Source organism: Nothobranchius furzeri, chromosome 12 (genome assembly GCF_043380555.1).
Source record: "Nothobranchius furzeri strain GRZ-AD chromosome 12, NfurGRZ-RIMD1, whole genome shotgun sequence".
Lineage (NCBI taxonomy): Eukaryota > Metazoa > Chordata > Actinopteri > Cyprinodontiformes > Nothobranchiidae > Nothobranchius > Nothobranchius furzeri.
In genome coordinates this window covers 32,922,914-32,942,417 of record NC_091752.1, presented here as the reverse complement: position 1 = coordinate 32,942,417, position 19,504 = coordinate 32,922,914, and the positions used below count along the sequence as shown (strand labels likewise).

The 19,504-nt window shown below is 41.3% G+C and overlaps 2 protein-coding genes across 2 annotated transcripts; one reads left to right on the top strand and one right to left on the bottom strand.

Annotated features, from left to right (window-relative positions):
• The first annotated feature begins 562 nt into the window (after window positions 1–562).
• LOC107395484 (max-interacting protein 1) lies at window positions 563–13,292 on the top strand. The gene is made up of 6 exons (XM_015974879.3): window positions 563–902; window positions 2,711–2,813; window positions 2,950–2,979; window positions 4,481–4,595; window positions 11,206–11,377; window positions 11,467–13,292. The coding sequence occupies exons 1-6, from the start codon at window positions 668–670 to the stop codon at window positions 11,628–11,630; spliced, it is 819 nt and encodes a 272-aa protein (XP_015830365.3). The 5' UTR covers window positions 563–667; the 3' UTR covers window positions 11,631–13,292.
• Window positions 13,293–13,505: 213 nt separating this feature from the next.
• On the bottom strand, window positions 13,506–18,972 carry smndc1 (survival motor neuron domain containing 1). Its single transcript, XM_015974880.3, has 6 exons — window positions 18,811–18,972; window positions 18,430–18,556; window positions 17,895–18,037; window positions 17,441–17,599; window positions 14,183–14,336; window positions 13,506–14,112 (listed from the first exon to the last, which is right to left on the bottom strand). The coding sequence occupies exons 2-6, from the start codon at window positions 18,547–18,549 to the stop codon at window positions 13,975–13,977; spliced, it is 714 nt and encodes a 237-aa protein (XP_015830366.1). The 5' UTR covers window positions 18,550–18,556; window positions 18,811–18,972; the 3' UTR covers window positions 13,506–13,974.
• Window positions 18,973–19,504: the final 532 nt, after the last annotated feature.

Sequence of the window (19,504 nt, the reverse complement as noted above, 5' to 3'; positions counted from 1 at the left end):
AGATAAAAGGGAAACCGGCGCAAAATAAAGGGAAGTTGTCTCAAAACGATGTAAAGAGTGCATTTATGTCCTCTAATCACAACATTAAACAGAAGATGCAGTGAGCAATAAAATGAATTGCCACATCAGACATCTGTGTGCAGCATGTATTGTTCAAGAATGTGCACGTGGAGCCCTACAGCAACACAAAAGCCTGAGGTGATTACATATTTATTACTAAGGCCAGCTGATATCCAGGTTGAACAGATGATTGGGTCTGATAGTGTCTGCTTGTTATAGCATGCAAATAGAAGCCAGATAATTCTAGCATTCATATCACGTTTGAGTCAGAAGGAACTGAATGTCTTTATGATGAATTAGAGCTGGTAGGATTTCTGAATGTCACCAGACTCTGCTTTATTTGCTCCTCTCCTGCAGTATTGATAATGAGGATTTATTATGGAACAGTTGACAATGAATGCAACGTGCATGCGTTAGTGGGAGGGATTATCCACCAAGTAGGGCAAGTGGCTAAGGCTAAGGACTGCAATTCCATCCAGCCTAGTTCATTTCAGTCATCCGCTCAGTGCGCACGCAGGACAAGGGGGAGCACATTCAGCGCTGCGCGTTTGTCAAAAGCCCTGCCTCCAATAAAAGCCATAAGTTCAAACGAAAAAAACAAAAAAATATGGTCAAGTACATGCGACAGCACAGCGAGCTGAAACCCGAAGAGGTCCTGTCGGAATCTGACGCGTCCAAGGAGGAGGACCAGCAGGATTTCGGAGAGATGTCCGACTATTCCTTCAGCGACGTTTTCTACTCCAAATGTTCCGCAATGGACCAAATCGGCACTTTTATGAGGAACGTGCAAGTGCTGCTCGATGCAGCCAGTTACATTGAAAACGTTGAGAAGAGCAACGGAAGTAAGTAAACAGAGTGGAGATTAATGCGCCGAGCAGACAACAATAGAGGCGAGGGCGACAAAAGACGCGCAGCGGACAGATGCCCTGCCTGGCCCGACAGCAGCAGCCTGCGTTATTTCCCCTGCTGCTGCTGCGCAAATAAACCCAGCAGATAGATGCACAATAAGATCTTGTAAAAAGAAGCAAGGAAAATAATGTATATTTCAACATAGAAAATAATTTTAATCCACTGGCGACATTATTTGCCTGCACCTATCCACTATTTAAACTGATTTTTTTGCCGTTCGAACAAAACGCACTCTTCCTTTGCACAATTTTCACTTTTGCAACGCATTTTTTGCGCAAATTTCGGTTTACAGACGCCTACGAGACTATCTAGGCTGCTCGTTTCATCTCAGTTTGTCAAAGCCAACCTCCAGATTATTCCCTTGAATCATCGCATCCGTAAGGACAAGTCGCGTTTACAGTCCTCGTTGCTCACACAGACCTTGAGTCTGATTTAATTTTCATTAGAAAATGTCCTATTTTTAGTCCTGCTACTGTTTTCTCGGGAAGCCACGGCTTCCTTGTATGTGTCGTTCACATGGTTTCCACATGGAACAAATCCTGAGGTTTTCATTGGTCCGGAAGCCTATTCCCAGCGTGAGGGTCACAGCGGGTAACCAATCAGAGGCAGGACTGCATGTGACGTAGCGTGTTACTGAGAAGAGAGGCTTATGGGAAGTGTAGGCTTAGGTAGGAAAATAGGATAGGCGGAAGTAGGTTTGAAAAGTCGGAGGTTGGAAGACTCATAAATCATACCGTTTTATATAAATTGCTAACGAAAATCTCTTGTTACTCACAATGATGGCTATGTATTAAAAATTAAAAATAATGATGATTTCCACAGCTTTATGTATCAAAATAAACTCAAATCGTGGAGCTTAATGATTACTTGTTGAGATTTTTATTTTTGTGTGCCAACATTTGAATATTTTAGGAGGAGGCTAAAGGGCAGTTTTTGAATGAGGTAAATCAGTGATGTACCACCAGTTAGTTATGGAGGTTTGTATTTTTTTTGCAAAATTGTTAGTGATAGTTTTAGCTGTTCATTAAAATTAGCATTGCAAGAGTGGATAATCGTTTCTAAAAGGTTGTTTAAAGAGCAAGTTACCTCCATAAACTATAAAAATGTGTGCTCTTATCGTGCTGTAGACACTTTAGTGCATCTTAGTTCAAATTTAAATATTCTGCCTAAAATTGTCAGTGTTGCGCCCTCATCAGGTAAAAACTCTGCACTGCATTTTAATTTAAATCTGACATTGCTATTGGCTAAGCGGTACACTATGATGTTACCTCATACATTATTATGTCACTATGTACACACACACACACACACACACACACACACACACACACACACACACACACACACACACACACACACACACACACACACAGTACAGGCCAAAAGTTTGGACACACCTTCTCATTCAATGTGTTTTCTTTATTTTCCTGACCATGACCATTTAAAAAGGGACCAACATGTGCTAAACACCTCTGGGAGTTCCTTCAAGACTGTTGAAAAACAGTTTCAGGCGACTACCTCTTGAAGCTCATCAAGAGAATGCCAAGAATGTGCAGGAAATAATCAGAGCAAAGGGTGGCTATTTTGAAGAAATATATACTATGTCACAACATTGAAAGAACATAACTTTTACAAATTTCTAAAAAACTATATATGTAGGCTATGTTTCCCGTCCTTTCAAGTAAATCCAGCTTTTCAAAAATGAACACTGGATATTTTCTTTCTTTCTATTCTTGACCAGAATACGAGCATGGCTATGCTTCATCATACCCAACAACGCAGATTGCACAACAGCAGAAACAGCGTAAATTCAAGAACAGGAAACTGGACAGTTTTCACAACAGGTAGGTTGATAATTCAGAGAGGGGGAAAAGAACCCTCAAGTTTAAACTCAATTGTTAAATGATCCATGCGACATGTTTTCAGGGTCGTCTGACTAATATAGATTTTATATTTTTTATATATTTGTTATTTCAACAGGTCAGCACATAATGAACTGGAAAAGAACAGGTGAGTGAAGCAAGACTGAAGAGGTCATTTCTCACTGCTCTAAAAAATAAAAAACCAGGGAATAAATGGTTTTCTTCAACCGCAGAAATCTTATAGATCATTTGGCGCTATTGCTCAAACAGCTAAGTTGCATTAAACATCTAACAAGTGGAATAAAACTTTTTAAATTCATGGTAAAATGTTTGAGACGGTTTATTGTCAGACACGCGACCTGCCTGTCAACCAGACAGCCCTGACGCCATTTTGAGTGCATGAATCGCATTGCTAGGGGAGGCCGCAGCTGAAGTTGAAGCAGCACAAGAGTCAAAAGGACGGATAAAAAGAATAAGGACGAAAGCTTCCCTCACAGGGATGAACTTGTGAAGAAAGCTAGAGATTGGTATTTTCAGAAATTGTCTACAATCGACAATGTAGATCCCTACGACCTCGAGGGAAACAAATGGAGCTCAGATGTTTCATTACTGCTGAAAACATATCTCTCGAGTAAGCATAGCACTACTTCAACATATATATATATATATATATATATATAATCAAGTAAAATTAAAGAGTAGCCATCAAAAAACATTAATCCACTAACAGTGTAAAAGTATTTAAGAAAAAATACTACTTGTCTACTGAGTAACATCAGGTTATGCAGGTTTATAAGCAACCGATGCTTCCATTGTTTATACACTTGGCTATCACAACATGCAGCGCGCTACAGCACCCGATACGTCAGCTGACAAAGACTAATATCTGCTTTTTAGGAGGAGCAGACAACCCAAAAGCTCCCTCTCCATTTGGCGACATTTGCACATCTCATGTATGCAAAATGTGTTAGCCGTATGATGTCAACATGAGATTTTACCACAGCACTGTAAAATGAACTTATCTCCACAGCACTTTAAAATACTTTGTTTAATCAAAAACTTGGAAATGTATAAAGGACAGAGGTGTGCCTTTTGCAAGGCAAATAAAACACAGCCTCAGTGGCAGCCCAGTTCCTAGAGGACGTGCAGACTTTTCCCTAGTCAGCAAACGAGAACCGTCTGTTTCCAGACAACAAGGGCTTCTTCCTGAAAGGACCTAGCAGCACTTTGCTGCTTTGTTCTGCCTCTGTACTTGCTTTATCCAGAAAACAGGATATATTTACTGGAAGTTTAAATGTACAACCATGACTTACTGAGATAAAGGATGGGAGAAGGAGCAATTTTGATGGGGGAAGATTCATTCTCAAAATAGTGGCCAATGCAGAGATGACATCACGATTTGACCTACATTTTATCCCTTAAAGCTTGGTGCAAGTCATTAAACGGCGACTGTGTTCACCCAGTTAGCTGGATCAGAAATATCAGGCTAATCTTAGTAGTTTTAAAACTGGTGACTGGGTAGATGCGTTATTAAAATTCTAATTTCTAACTTTCAAAAGTTATAATTAGATGCTTAATTTTTTATGCACTGTACGTGGGTTATCCTGCCTCAGAGGAGAAATTACCCTTATCTTGGCTACCTTCCACAGGCGAGCACATCTTCGCCTGTGTTTGGAAAGGTTGAAGTCACTCATCCCTCTGGGACCAGACTGCAATCGGCACACCACACTGGGACTGCTCAACAAGGCCAAAGCACACATCAAGGTGCAGCCGTCTAAGATGTTTGGTATTTTGTAGATTTAGAAGCTGCTGCAGGAAAAGTTATTAACCTTCTGTACGTATTTACACCGTTTCATAACTAGCCATGAATTAATAATTTGCTAAAATGCACGTGTTAGACATGCAGACGTTTATCATGGTTAAAACAACTATTTTCATAGCAGGCATTTTGACTTGTCATAGCAGAATGTACACAGATATGACCAAGTCTCCTGCCTTTCCTGCAGCTCCTGGGACCAAAACAACCACATTATTTCAATTCAATAATTGTTTATTTTATTACTGGAAAATGCCCCCAGTAAAAAAAATAATAATAATGTCGTTTTTGATTTGTGGCTCTTTACTAAAGGCCAAAAGAGGAGGCCTTGTGGCAGATCTGGGATTCTCAGGAGAGATTATATCTCACAGCTGGCCTGGGAATGCCTCAGAGTCCCTCCGGATGAGCTAGAGGCAGTGGCTGGGGAGCGAGCGAGGTCTGAGGATCTCTGCTTCATCTGTTGCCATGCAACCTGGTCCCAAATAAGAGAGCAGATGGATGGATGGAATATTGATGACTGGTTGTACTATAAGATAAGAACTAGATAATTCCGTGTGTGTGTGTGTGTGTGTGTGTGTGCGTGCGTGCGTGCGTGTGTATTACCCCGGTAATAGGTTTCATCAAATATTTTTAGCTCCTATTTTAGAGTAGGAGACTATATGTAACACAGCTGGACAGTGAGTGTTTAAAACTGTCGGTCGATGGTCTAATTTCCCTTGTCTACCACTCACCAACCATTCATCAGTTCACCATTTCTATTGGCATTGCTAATGCAACCAGCCCTTGATGTTGTGTTGCATTTTTTCAATCACATGTTGAAAACTTAGTAATGCACAATTTAATTAACCCCTGGAGACTCACTTTGATCACAATCATCTGCATATGTTTCATTTTTATCTCTCTCTCCTCATTCACACTCTATGTGTTCACTACCTCCCCAACTGAGTTCAGACATTATTGTTTTAGATAAACACTACCTCACTGGAAAAACCTGCAGATTAAATTAAACTTTTATAAATCAAAGACCAAAAAATTGTAATATTTTCTTCTTTCACTGATAATACCTATAGAACCCCAGGTTAGCACTTTATAATAAGGGTCTCTTTATTAACATTACTTACTGCATTATTAAACATTAATAAACAAATAGTCTCTTTATTAATGTAACGTAGTGAATTATTAAAGATTAATAAACAGACTGTCCCTTTATTAATGTTAGTGCAGTATTAAGAATTATCAAACAAAGGGTCCCTTTATTAACGTTACTTAGTGCATTTTTATGGATTAATAAACAAAGGGTCCCTTTATTAACAGTACTTAATTAATTATTAAACAAAGGGTCCTTTTATAAACATTACTTAGAGCATTATTAAGGATTAATAAACAAAGGGTCCTTTTAGTAACGTTACTTAGTGCATTATTAAGGATTAATAAACAAAGGGTCCCTTTATTAATATTTCAGTTATTGTTATCTATTAAGTGTCCTTAAAGTTAGGACAAAGGGTCAGGGGGTTTTCTGTGTAGTAATGCATTACATAATATGGTTAAGCAGTTGTTAATATTTTAATAGTTGCTTTATAATGCACTAAGTACCATTATTAAAGGGACTCTTATTGCAAAGTGTTACAAATCCTGAGCCATAGCATAAAAAAGATGTTAGTTTCACTGGTCAGTTCTCTTATCCTGTTTTCCTGTATTTGTTGATACATACGCCAGCCTAGAGTTACGTCCTAGCCTAGAATGCTTAGCATTAGCAGTTCTTTGACAATGAGTCAATTGTATACAGTAAGGAGGTATTCTAGAGTCTCAAAGCCCTAAAGAAGCTATAACTTAAGGCATTCTGGCTTCCCTGTCAGAACACTTTGTTCATGCCTGGTTATTACAGTTTTCCTTTCATCTTTCCTACATGCTGTAGGCTGCCCTCTGCAGGACTTTTTGTAGTCTGCTGTGAACACTGACCGCTGTTCTTAAGCGCCTCACATTTGCCACAAATGCAAAAAAAGACTTGTCTGAATCTGTGTCTGAGCTACACGAGCCTCACAGTAAGATCAAATGACTGAAAACATAAAAGCTTCCAACATTCAACGCCTTAGCTCCCCCGATGGCTGCAATTAAAGTCAAATCAGTTTTGGGAAACACAGCTGAGGTGTTTGGGCTCTAATGTGAAAGCAATCCAGACAGCAGTCTGTAGGAGTAATTGTGTGGGGCAATGAGTGAAGAACAATGTCAGATGTTGACTTTGGACTTGTGTGTTTGAAGTTCAGGAAATGAGCCCTTGAAATGCTATTGTACTGTATTTTTGGAACCAGAAGTTGTTTGTGTTAAATCTGTTGCTACAGCTGACACAAGGGTAATGGATCTAAGGAGAATAAAGCAACCAAGTCTTCAATGATGTTACTCAAAACTATCAACACTTGGTTGTAACCTTTAAGAATTCATTATCAACCACTGATGGTTGACTTTATTATATGAGGTCTAGGCTATATTAAGACATCCTATATTATTCATCATCTTAAATAATGGATGTGGTGGTGGAGGTGGTAGGGCTGTAGGTTGAGGAGTGTTGGTCTGACATTCAGACGTGGACAGAATTGTTGGTACCCTTCGGTCAATGAAAAAAGCCACAATGGTCAAAGAAACAACTTTAATCTGACAAAAGTAATAATCCATAAATATTCTATGAAATGTAATTAATTAAAGTCAGACATGGTTTTCAACCATGCTTTAATGGAATTATTAAAAAATAATATTAATAAACTCGTGGAACAGACCTGGACAAAAATGTTGGTACCCCTAACTTAATAGTTTGTTGCACAACCTTTTGAGGCAATCACTGCAATCAAACAATTCCTTTAACTGTCACTGAGTGTTCTGCCTCTCTTGGCAGGTATTTTGGCCCACTTCTCATGAGCAAACTGCACTAGTTGTCTCAGGTTTAAAGGGTGCCTTTTCCAAAAGGCATGTTTCAGCTCCTCCTAAAGATGCTCATTAGGACTGAGGAGAGGGCTCATAGAAGGTCACTTTAGAGTAGTCCTATGTTTCCCTCAGCCCTTCTTGGGTGTTTTTAGCTGTGTGTGTTGGGTCATTGTCCTGTTGCAAGACACATGACCTGCCAATGAGACCAAGCTTTCTGGCACTGGCCAGCACATTTCTCTCTAGAATCCCTTGATAGTCTTGAGATTTAATTGTACCCTGCACAGACTCCAGACTCCCTGTGCTAGATGCAGCAAAGCAGCCCCAGAACATAACAGAGCCTCCTCCATGTTTCACAGTAGGGATACTGTTCTTTTCTTGATATGTTTCATTTTCCATCTGTGAACATAGAGCTGATGTGCCTTTGCAAAAAGTTCCTTTGTTGTCTCATCTGACCATAGGACATTCTCCCAGAAGCTTTGTGGCTTGTCAACATGTAGTTTGGCTTATTCCGGTCTGACTTTTTATGATTTGTTTTAAGCAATATTGTCCAACTTGGTCCTCTCCCATCTAGTCCACTTTGGCTCAAACAACGATGGATGGTGTGATCTGACACTGATGTTCCTGAAGCTTGAAGTTCACCTAGGATCTCTTTAGAAGTTGTTCTGGGCTCCTTTGTTACCATTCGGATTATTCGTCTCTTTGATTTGTCATCAGTTTCCTTCTGCAGCCACATCCAGGGAGGTTGGCTACAGTCCCACGGATCTAACATTTCTGAATAATATGTGCAACTGTAGTTACGGGGACATCTAGCTGCTTGGAAATGGTCTTTGGCCTTTACCTTTAACATGGTTGTCTATAATTTTCTTTCTAATCTCCTGAGACAACTCTTTCCGTCACGTCCTCTAGTCCAAGTTGAGTGTGGTACACACCATGCCACCAAAATCAGTGACTACCTGGATCCCAATTCATAGGCCCACCGACTGATTACAAGATCGTAGACACCTGCGATGCTAATTAGTGGACACACATTAACATGTTCTCTTGGTCAGTTTTTTTATAGGGGTACCATAATTTTTGTCCAGGCCTGCTCCATGAGTTTATTTTTTAATAATTCCATTGTACAGAAGTACCTGGCCCGGGTTCGGGGGCGTAGGGCAGGCCCTGGCTCCTCTGTTGTCCCATCACAGGGGAGGGGGAGGTCCAGGAGGGGGAGGACCCAACCTTACCTGGATGTCTTATGTCTTATATATTCTGGAAGTTGTGCAAATGCAGGGATGGGCATAGATATTCTGCTGGGGTGGGGCTGGGTCGGCTCCCTCGGGCTCTGTGGGGCTCTGTGATGCTGCTGCTTTGGGCCCTGGCAGGATGGGCTGGGGTCTCCATGCCCTGGGCGGCGGTATGACAACGGAGGTGCCTATTGGGGTCAGTGGGGGAGCTGGCTCCCTGGAGGGCTAAGCCCTACCAGCCATTCCTCCCCATCCCCGTTTATTTCTCTCCTCCTGCTCCCTCACATCATCACACAAACATGCACATAGGACCTTGGGGGGTGGACAAGTCGAGGAGTGCGGGTATGGACCCCATTTCCGCATTCCTGTGGCTTCCTGCCCCCCAATTTTATTTGCACCTTATGCACTTCCACCGACGACATTCCATGCAAACATACACTTAGGGCCTTGGGAGTGAGCACATTCAACGGCACTTGGCAGGGGGAGTTCTCAGCCTCCTCCCGAGTGCCGGTGCCCACTTCGAATTTTAAACTGCATTTAGACACCAAGGGCTGTGGGTGCAAGTAGGGTGGTGCAGTGGCATCAGCTGGCATAGGCCAGAAAATGCCCGCACTGCCCGCTCACCACAGCAATAGAATACACCTCATTAACACACAACACTATGTTGGAGCAGGTGGAGGGAGACCAGGGGGTCTTAGCACACCTCTGTTGTTGCTTGGCTGCCTGGGGCTGGAGACTAGGAGGGAGATCTGGCCGTCTGGTTGGGGTCTGGGGTGGTGGGTTGCTGTGCTCGGCGGTGGGCGGGGGAGCCTGCTCATCAGCACCCCAGCAGAAAGGGTCAAACTCTGGTAACCGGTGGTGGTTGTACCCCATGTGCAGCATTACCGGGACCAGAGTGAATAGGGTGTGTATGGGGAGCATGAATGGGTGTCCGGCGTGTATTTTTGTAAGTCTTTGGTTGTATGTGCATGTGTGAGCATGAGGGAGGGAGTGTGTGACTGTGTTTGTGTATGACTGTATATGTCAGGTGGGGTCTTTGACTCCTCCCTTCTCCTGGGACCTCCTTTGATGATATAGATCTTCGTCTCCCCTCCCCCCTGTCACACCTGGTGTGGGTGTGATGCCTTGGTCTGCCTGAGTGTTCGTGGCTCCCGGGTCAGGGAGTTTAAGATTTTTGGCATCTGCCTGATCAATCCCGGTGGCGGCCTGGGGGGGTCTGGGTCCCTGGGCTCTGCTGGGTCCCCGGCGGGGGTGGTCGCCCCTGGGTCCCGGGTCGCTGGGTCCCGGACTCGGCCGGCTAGGGGGTGGGAGGCTGCGGGCAGGCCTGAGGACTTGCCGCTGATATCTCCAGGGGCTCTGCCGGCTGCTGGTTGTGGCCCCCCGGGGCGATCCTCTGTGCCTCTCGAGGGGGGCGGGGGCCTTTCTGGTTGCGGGCTCCTTGGGGTTCCTGTGTTCTGGGGCAGCGCCTGGATCTCTGGGACTTGGAGCTCCCCCCCGTCTCCTACGCGTCTTTGGGGGGCAGATCTGTGGTCCCTCACACTCTCTATTGGACGCTCCTATAGATAAACCTTACATAAACAAGCGCGTGTACACACACAGGTGCTCACATGGTGCTCTCATAAGTATGGGCTTGGGCACGTTCAACACATGTCTTAAGACTATGGTGGGCACTCAATGCACTGTGGTATATTATCGTGTGACTGTTTAGTTAAACAATGATTGATTATATATTTCTTCATCAAGTTGACGCAGTGATAGCTTGATTTTGTTATATTGGTGTTGTGTCCCATTTTTTGTTATGTTTTGCTTTTTTCTCGTCTCATTTTGCAGGTCTAGAAGCAGACTCTTGTTCATTATTGTTTATTTTTGTTGAATCCCCCCCCCACCTAACCCCCTCTCTCCCCACCTTTTCTCTTTTCCTTTCTCTTTCACCTCTGTCTCCGTGTCTGGTCGAAATTACAAAGCATTCAAAAACAATAACAATAAAGTTTTAAATATCAGGTGCGACATTAAAAGCAGACTCTTTGATGCTCCACCTGAGACATTAAAAGCAGATGCTCTGATGCTCCACCTGAGAGTAAAACTGTAAGGCTTGTTACCAGCATTCAGACATCAATTCTGCTTGCTTCACAGCCAGACAGGACACGTTAAAAAAAAAAAAAAAAAAAAAAAAAAAAAAATTCCATTGTACCATAGTTGAAAAGCAATGCCTTTCTTTCACTGGTTACGGTAAGTTATTTCTGTGACCACTGTGGGTTTTTCTTTCATTGACCAAAGCGTCCTAACAGTTTTGCCCATGCCTATATGTATTAACCCAATGCAAATGTCTGGTAAAAGCCAGATCTGCACACATTTACCAGGTCTTCCTTGTGCTTATGGGAAATTGGGATTTACTGTGAATGCATTTTCCTTTCAGAAACTTGAAGACATGGACCGAAGAAGCCAGCATCAACTGGAGAGTCTAGAGAGAGAGCAGAGGCACCTGCAGAGGCAGTTAGCTTTGCTGCAATCTCATGGAGAATGGGAACGGATCCGCACAGACAGCCTGGGCTCCCGCATGGACTCCGATCGCTCAGAGTCCGATAGAGGTCAGTCCCACTTAGCATTCCTTTTTCCAAATTCAAGATTATTCATACATTCAAAGGTTAAGTCTGTATTCTTTTTTTTTTTTGAGCAGAAGAAATCGAAGTTGATGTGGAGAGCACTGAGTTCTCCCATGGAGAAATGGACAGTGTTAGCACTAGTGGTGCCAGCGACCTGGATGACCAGAGCAGCCGGCAGAGCTCAGTCAGTGACGAGGGCTACTCCACTTGCAGTCTAAAGCTGCCATTTTCTGCTTAAAACACCAGCCAATAATTTCCATTTAAGCTACACTCCTTTATGGCTTTCACCTTTCCAAGTACCAGCCTACAGCTCCATTCTCCCAACCAGTTTTCTTCAAAAGAACCAGCCTCCACTTTCAAACATCTCTTCTGTCCAAGAACAAGAACCAGCCTTACGTTCTGTTAAATACCCCCCAAACCCAACAGGCTTCTTCCGTTGAACTTTGGCAAAATATAATGTAGTTGTTTCATTTGGAAGGGTGACTTTACCAGTCAACTATCCCTTTACCTGTTACCAGGTCAAATCAGCCACACTAATTGTAAATTATGTTCCTGTAGGGAACCCATCCCTGCATCAGTGTTGAACACTGAACCAGTTGCTCCACGTTAATCAAGATGATCTTCAGAAACCAGCAAAACACACTCACACACATAATACCAGCTTGAAACTCACCATTGGGAACATATGCGCCATATGCCTTGTTAAAAAAAGCCCCATTTCATTGGATTATCTTTCCAGACAGCACTTCTTGTCAACGTACAAGCCAGCAAGGGCTATGATACCTGCATTCCAAATAGTAGACATGTCAGACTTCTGCTTTAGGACCCACAACCACAAATTCACGTGGTGTCCCCGTTCTTCAACAGGACTGCCCAATCAAGGAAGGTGGAATATCCACCTTTGTTAGACTAATATATTTTGCATGATTCTATTTATTTTTGATATATTTAATTGTACTTTAGTTAGGTAATCATAATGCCAGAATGGGAAAAATAATTTACTTTGTTTTTAAATGTCTACCAATCGTACTCGATATAAAATCCCCACTGAAGAGTACGCTGTGCTACAGTATATGAGTTTAATAGAAGTTTTTGGTTGAATGCTTTCACACTGTGTGCAGATTCAATGAGTTTAGTCAGTAATAAGCTATCTTGCACTTGTCCAAGCACAAAGCTCAAGCAATAATGTTTGGTTTGATCGTGTCCGTGATTGACTTTAGTAATTTTTTTCATCAGTCAACTCCAAAAGAAACAGGACTTACCTGTGCTTTGGTAGTAACATCAGCTACTAAGTCAGCAGATTGTAATTGACTTCAAACACTATGATGCATGTGTCTTGAATGTAGCTTTTTTTTAAATATAAATCAAACTGTATTGTGCTTTGGATTGACTAATAATGATGTCAGTAGCATGAACAGTATATTCTACCAAGTACTGGTTTTGGTTTATACATCAGTGTTTAATAATCTTTTGTAATGTAGCAAAAAAATAAATAATCAAGGCTTTAATTCATACAATTTGGACCCTTCTCTCCGATGATTCAAGATACATTTCAAACCAAATTGCACTGCTGACCTGAATATATGAAACCAAATATGACATTTATCTGCATTTTTCTGTCCTACGTACATCACCACCAAATTGTGTCTTAACACGGGGATTGATTCCTGCACAAAGTTCCTTGCTAACGATCCCTCCCACCCTGCATTTGGGATGAGCATAAAATGCACAATTTAAAAAAAGGTTGAAATATGCTGAGGCATAACCCAGAATGTGTTCTTGTGCTTAATCAGCAATACGAGGTGACTTTAGTGCAAAAGACGCTGCTGGTCCCCTGTGAATACTTTGTTACAACTGCTGTTAACCATTCCTGGAATCTCAATAAACCTCTAAACGCAAACGTTCACTTTTCTTTCTTTAACGTATGTTTCTACTCTACAACTGTTGGTGTTAACTTTAACTGGGTTTGTGGTGTTTATCTGATCTAAACAGATGCAAGTTAACATTCATTTTCTATGTGATGCTGGTGCCTTCAAAATCAGACAGTCTTTGCTACCACCTACAGGACAAAACGACCAGAACACAATCCTCCAAAAAACAAAACACTGCAACGTTTTAAAAACAAAAAACAAGGTAAGGTTTATTTCACCATTTTTATATATATACATAAATTAAAATGCAAAGTTATCCATTTCAAATGAGCCCTATCGTTAATATTAAATGTTTCTCTATTACTGAGAGTTTAAAATCCAGTCACAAATGTGAATCCCAACTCTACAGATGTAGGTTTAGACGCTTCACAAGGGGGGTGGTTTTGTCCCAGTAAACTCTCGAGGCAAACAGAAAACAAACATCTTTTTTATACCACCATCTCTTGTTCTTACAACGGAGACGACTTTACTCCAGTGCTTGAAAAATCCCTCATGAGGAGTTTTGGATGTTGTAATTGACTACACAAGACAATTACAACAATATCTGAAACACTTGAGAGCATTTAAACTTTCTTTACTCGAGTATAAATACAATGGAGAGCACTGAGACAGCTAGTATACAGTGGATTATTATGTACAGAGTGTATTCGGTCACTGGGGCATTAGATGTCTGACGTTGTATTTGGATGTGTCGTTGTACTGGGTCATAGGTTTGTCTGCAATACCACAAGTTCCAACTCCCACCTTCCCGTTTACACTCTCTGGAGAGGCAAAGATGCTCCTCTTTACCTAAAAAAAATGGAATGACTTGTTATGAAACAATAATGCTAGACATTCAAGGCAAAGAAAGGCAAGGTACCTGTCCTTTCTTGTTCTTTGAGTATGCTTTGTTGTTAAACTGTTGCCACTTTGATTTTTGCTCCTCTCTCTCCTGCTCCAACTCTTTCATCCTTTGGACTTTTTTCTGAGCCTTCTTCTTCTTATACTCTCGTTGCTCTGCGATCTGCTCTTTCCTAGAAAATCACCCAAACAAGAGAGCAGTAGAAAGGTAAATTAATAATTTACACTAGCTGAGTCGCACGTGAAACTCCTGCAGAAAACGGCACAGACGAATCACAGAAAATGCAACATGTGAGCAGCTACAATTTAGCGATTATTAAAAATTGTCCTAAAATATTTAAAGTATGTATTTGGAAATTTTTTTTTGGGGGGGGGGGGGAATAAAGGGCGTAGTAAACAAGTACTACTGAAAACTACTGTCTGGAATATTGTGACAAAGGAAATAATTTTTCCAGTGTTTTATCATTCACATTTGGGTGTCTGAATCTACAGTTAACTCAGAAATCTACCTGTAATAAATATATTTGATTAATTCAATTTACTGTGATTACACTTTGGATGAAAATGATAAATGTCCTGCATTTGTATGGCGTAACCCTTTCAAATTAAGAGGACTCTGTGAGATGGCACTGGGAACTACCTCACTCACTTACATGTGACTGCTTCCTAACCACTTCTTTCCACTGCATGTGAAAGCGCCGTGAAATGGCCACGAAACATACTATGCGCCATGCGTTCCTTTCCACCAACAGCTAAGTGTGATGTTATACACGCGCCCCAGAAGTAAGGGCACGCCATCATTACACTTTGAGTTCATTTTGACGCGCTGCGCTTCCCAAACACGTCAAACTCCACAGGTAAGATCGGGTCAGACAGTAAGTCAAACACAGAAACAGTGTGGAACATCCGGAATCTTTTTAAATAAATGTCACGTGCAGTACGTCATTCCCTGTGAACTTCTGTAACTGACGTAAACAGAACAGAAAATAACCGACATACAGTTTTTCAAGCATGCAGCTGTCTATCATCTTCTTTATTATTGTGTGTGGACGTCTGAAATCACGTATGGTGTTGCAATTCTGTGATTACGCAACGTCCCGGAATTAGCTGTGTGGAACGCTTTGCGTCAGAATTGCTCCCGGTTGGAAGACGCTCGCGGGTGGAACTCCGCTATTACATTACGCGATTGCTTTTACGGCCAGTGGAAAACCGGGGTAAGAAAAATCTTACCTTGAAGGTACAATATGTAAGAATGACTATGTGATCAAATTTGGTAAATACAACCCATTTTCCTAAAAAAGTTACTTTCTCACCGCCGTTCCGCGAGTTTCATGACTGTTACCAGTTCCCGATCAGTATCAGAAGATTCTAATGACAAGCAAAGACGATTCATACACAGTAAATTTGATAGGTAGATTGTTATATCCGATGTTGGTACTCTTGGGTGTTTTATGGTAGTGAGCGCTTACTACACTTTTTACGGAAATATATCTCCACTTTAGAGGAAGTGTGGTTGTTTGCGCTCTAGCCGTTAGCTTGCTGTTCTAGTTTTGAATGACTAATTAAAGGAAGTAAAATGCCACCATTGGCTCACTGACTTCACACACATTTCAGTGTAATATTGAGTTGTTGGTAACAGAAAAAGCAGCTTGAATTTTTAGAGTTGTTAGTTTCTAATTTACCATTAGCATTGTTAGCTCAGCTTTAGCCTTCAGAGTGCTTCACCCGATATTAGGGATGGGTACCTTTGACATTTGAATCGATCCGGTACTAATTCCCGGTACCTACGAATCGATACCGGTACTTAACGGTACCAATTTTCGATACTTTTGAGTGTTTAACATTTTAATTCTCTTTTATAATTATATATATTTTTCTCAATATATAACCATATTTGATAAATAACATACAACTGTTTGTATTTTAACATTGTCCTTGTAGTTTTATAAGCCGATAATTAAACTGAAGCAAACATCTTTACTGTGAACAAAATTTACTGTGTATCTTCATTCCTTTTGCCGTCCTTTTTCATTTGATTTTTCCTACTGGGAAGTTAGAATTTCCAAGGAGAAGGCGAACGCACCATTAGCTGATAACAATGGTGGCAATGGAAGCTAACATATCAAGCTAACGTTATCTTAAACAGTTTATTTAACTGCTGGAGCAGATTAAAACGATGATGCCTCACACTTAAGATCGTTGTCACTGGTTTCATCTTCACCCAATCACCCGTCGCATTTAGTAAAGTGAAGCCAAACTTTAGAGCGCGTTTATGTTCTTCTGGTCGGAAATTCGGAGTTCCAAGGAGAAAGCAAACGCACCATTAGTGAAGCTAACAAATCAAGCTAACGTTATCTTAAACATTTTATTTACCTTCCAGAGCAGATTAAGATGAGGATGTCTCACTTAGATTATTGTCGCTGGTTTCATCATCACCCAGTTACCCATCACAATTAGTGAAGTGGACCCAAGCTTTAGCGTGTGTTCTTTCTACCATGCTGCTCTGTTTACAACTCGCTCGCAGCGACTGACGACATAACGCTCTTGCGCATGCGCAGCTGTCTAGGAAAGCTCTCCTTATGAAGGACGGGTACCGAAACGAGGCACCGTTTCAAATTGACATGAATCGGTGCTCAGTCGGTACTGTGGAATTCGGTCGGTACCTTAAAAAGTACTGAATTCGGTACCCATCGCTACCCGATATTGGGTAAAACAAATTGATGCCGTAGCTTCTTTGGGATAAAAAAAAAAGAACTTGTATGTCGCTCCTGTTTACTGGCTTCGGTTATTTAAACAAATCAGGAGCTTTTTGACAAATGGTGTCAAATTACCAATGCAGACATTGCAGCGTTAGACTGGCACAGACTCTGCAACATCAAGGACTCACAGATTGTAAACAGTAACTATATCCCCATTTTGCTTTTTTTTGAAGGAGAACAACTGACAACCAACCCAGCGGGCTGAGAATGAAATCTGTATCAAAGTAACCTTCCCTCCAACACAATTGAGACATCAGACTGTTTCGTGATTATTTCACTGTAGAATCCTTACTCATTGCTCCTTTAAATATGGCAAATAACAGTTAACATACTTAAACACACAAATGTGTGCCAGAATATTTATTACAAAAAACAGTATTTTAAAATGTAGAAGAATCTAGTTTTGCCACAGAAGATGCAGTTGATGTAATTCTGGTGCAAAGTGTAACTGGTAGTTCCCAGTGCCATCTCAATTTGAATGAAAATCCAACAATAAAGGTTAGAGGGTTTGTTCATACTTGGATTTTGACTTCAAAATGTCCTCTTCAGTGAGTTTCCTTTCCTCGACCGCCTTGAGGTTGTGCAGAGGAATCACTTCGGCATTTCCATATCCACTGAAGGTGACAGCAGCAGTGCCGTTCTCTCGGTCTACCTCCTCAATCTCAGCTTCGTACACCCTGTCAAAAAATCACGTCTGTAAGCTGGTGAGTATGAGCCAAAGACTCAAGCTCTAAAACGCAAAGAAAAATACTATTGCATGATCAAAATGAAATCCACAAATTACAATTGAATATGACATCTTTACACCATAGACTGTAAATACACATGCTTTACACATAGCAACTAAAACAAATTTGCTTTATTTGCAAGTCAAGTATGACATCCGACTGAAAAAATCTATAAGCTAGCACACTGAATGCACTAGTGAGAATATGCCAGTAAACCAAATTTTAAAAGGATGGTGACACTCACTGTCCATCCTGACTCCACAAAGCTAAACACTTGTCTCCCACTTTCCAGGTTTTCTTCACAGGAACTGTGTCTGAACCACTGGTGCTTGAAGACGCATCGGGGGGCTGAGATGTTATGAGATCTTTTGTCAGATCGATGACTTCCTGCACAGAACACATGAAAAATTGTTAGTTTCGATAAAAGAACAAATGTTTCCTCCAGAATGCTAGGAAAGGTTCAATTATAGTATGTCTTTTTTTTTCTATGAACACCAACAAAATAGGTCACTGGACAATATTTCAGGAAAGGTCAAACTCTTTCCACTTGTCCTGTGATTAAAAATGGTCATAAAACAAATTGGTATTATTTTCTTTTCTTAAATAGCTTGTTTAAAAAAAGAGTTCTGGGGAAAAATATCCTCGTTATGCGCTAAATTTAAAAACTTTGGCTACATAACTTAGCTATTATCCAATTAGCGTAAAGCTACTGCACAATCGGATACTTGTTTATGGCTTTTTATATCCCGATTTTTCATCCAACTGAAGTAGACACAAACCTGCAGGTCTTTCTGGAGTTTGCGAAGGTCCTCGTTACCTTGGTCTGTTGACAGGGCAACTTCTACTTGCTGCAGCTGGGCTTTGTAGCTACTTAACTGTTTCGACAGATCCTCCGACATCTTTCCGCTACAACATAAACATATTCGTTATCTAAAGCATATATACAATAAATAATCACTCATAACATTTTTAATAAGCGTAAAAAGGAGTATTTCCTTTTAAATAAATAACAGTGGAATGCGTCAACCACAACATTCGTGTTAGCGAACGCTAAACCAGCTAGCAGGATCCTCGGCCTGTTCGTCGACGTAAATTTAGCGTCTAAGTGCTAAGAGCAACAAAGAGAATATGGCAAAATCTTGATTTGACTGTTATCTTACCTCGGTTTTTTTGCGAAGTTGAACTAATAGAGCAATAATAATTCAGATTTCAATATAGATAGTATTCCGAAACGCTGATTTTTCCTATTTAAAGGCAAGTATTCGTCTTCCTTGCCACTAGCCAACCAATAAAAACTTTCTCGCGAGAGAGCACGAGGTAGTGGCAAGATCGTCCTTTAAAACTCACCAGCGCCCCTGGCGGCTGGCTCTGACATATTTACTGGTTTGGGAACATTTTTAAACTTTATTAACAAAATAGGAACAATAACAAAATTCTATTAACAATACAAAAGTACAAAGCTTCAATAAAATGTCCACCTCCTCTCAAATTAAAACAGAACAAAACCTTATGGTGTCAGAATGCAATCATCCATCCATCCATCCATCCATCTTCTGAACCCACTTGTCCACGCAGGGTCGCGGGGGTGGTGGTGGTGGGGGGGGGGGGGTGCCTATCTCCAGCGGTCAACGGGCAATCAGGCGGGGTACACCCTGGACAGGTTGCCAGTCCATCACAGGGCAACACAGAGACACACAAGACAAACAATCATGCACACACACACTCACAACTAGGGACAATTTAGACAGACCAATCAGCCTAACAGTCATGTTTTTGGACTGTGGGAGTACCCGGAGAGAACCCATGCATGCACAGGGAGAACATGCAAACTCCATGCAGAAGTCAAAGTCAGTT

What these genes read in the sequence shown, in the direction of transcription:
- smndc1 (XM_015974880.3), bottom strand. Translation starts at nt 18,549, where the DNA reads ATGTCGGAGGATCTGTCGAAACAGTTAAGTAGCTACAAAGCCCAGCTG. An exon ending in ATTTTGAAGTCAAAATCCAA is followed by an intron (nt 14,337 to 17,440) that starts GTATGAACAAAC and finishes GTGATTTTCTAG; the next exon opens with GAAAGAGCAGATCGCAGAGC. An exon ending in CAAAGAACAAGAAAGGACAG is followed by an intron (nt 14,113 to 14,182) that starts GTACCTTGCCTT and finishes CATTTTTTTTAG; the next exon opens with GTAAAGAGGAGCATCTTTGC.
- LOC107395484 (XM_015974879.3), top strand. Translation starts at nt 668, where the DNA reads ATGGTCAAGTACATGCGACAGCACAGCGAGCTGAAACCCGAAGAGGTC. An exon ending in CGTTGAGAAGAGCAACGGAA is followed by an intron (nt 903 to 2,710) that starts GTAAGTAAACAG and finishes ATTCTTGACCAG; the next exon opens with AATACGAGCATGGCTATGCT. An exon ending in AGGCCAAAGCACACATCAAG is followed by an intron (nt 4,596 to 11,205) that starts GTGCAGCCGTCT and finishes TTTTCCTTTCAG; the next exon opens with AAACTTGAAGACATGGACCG.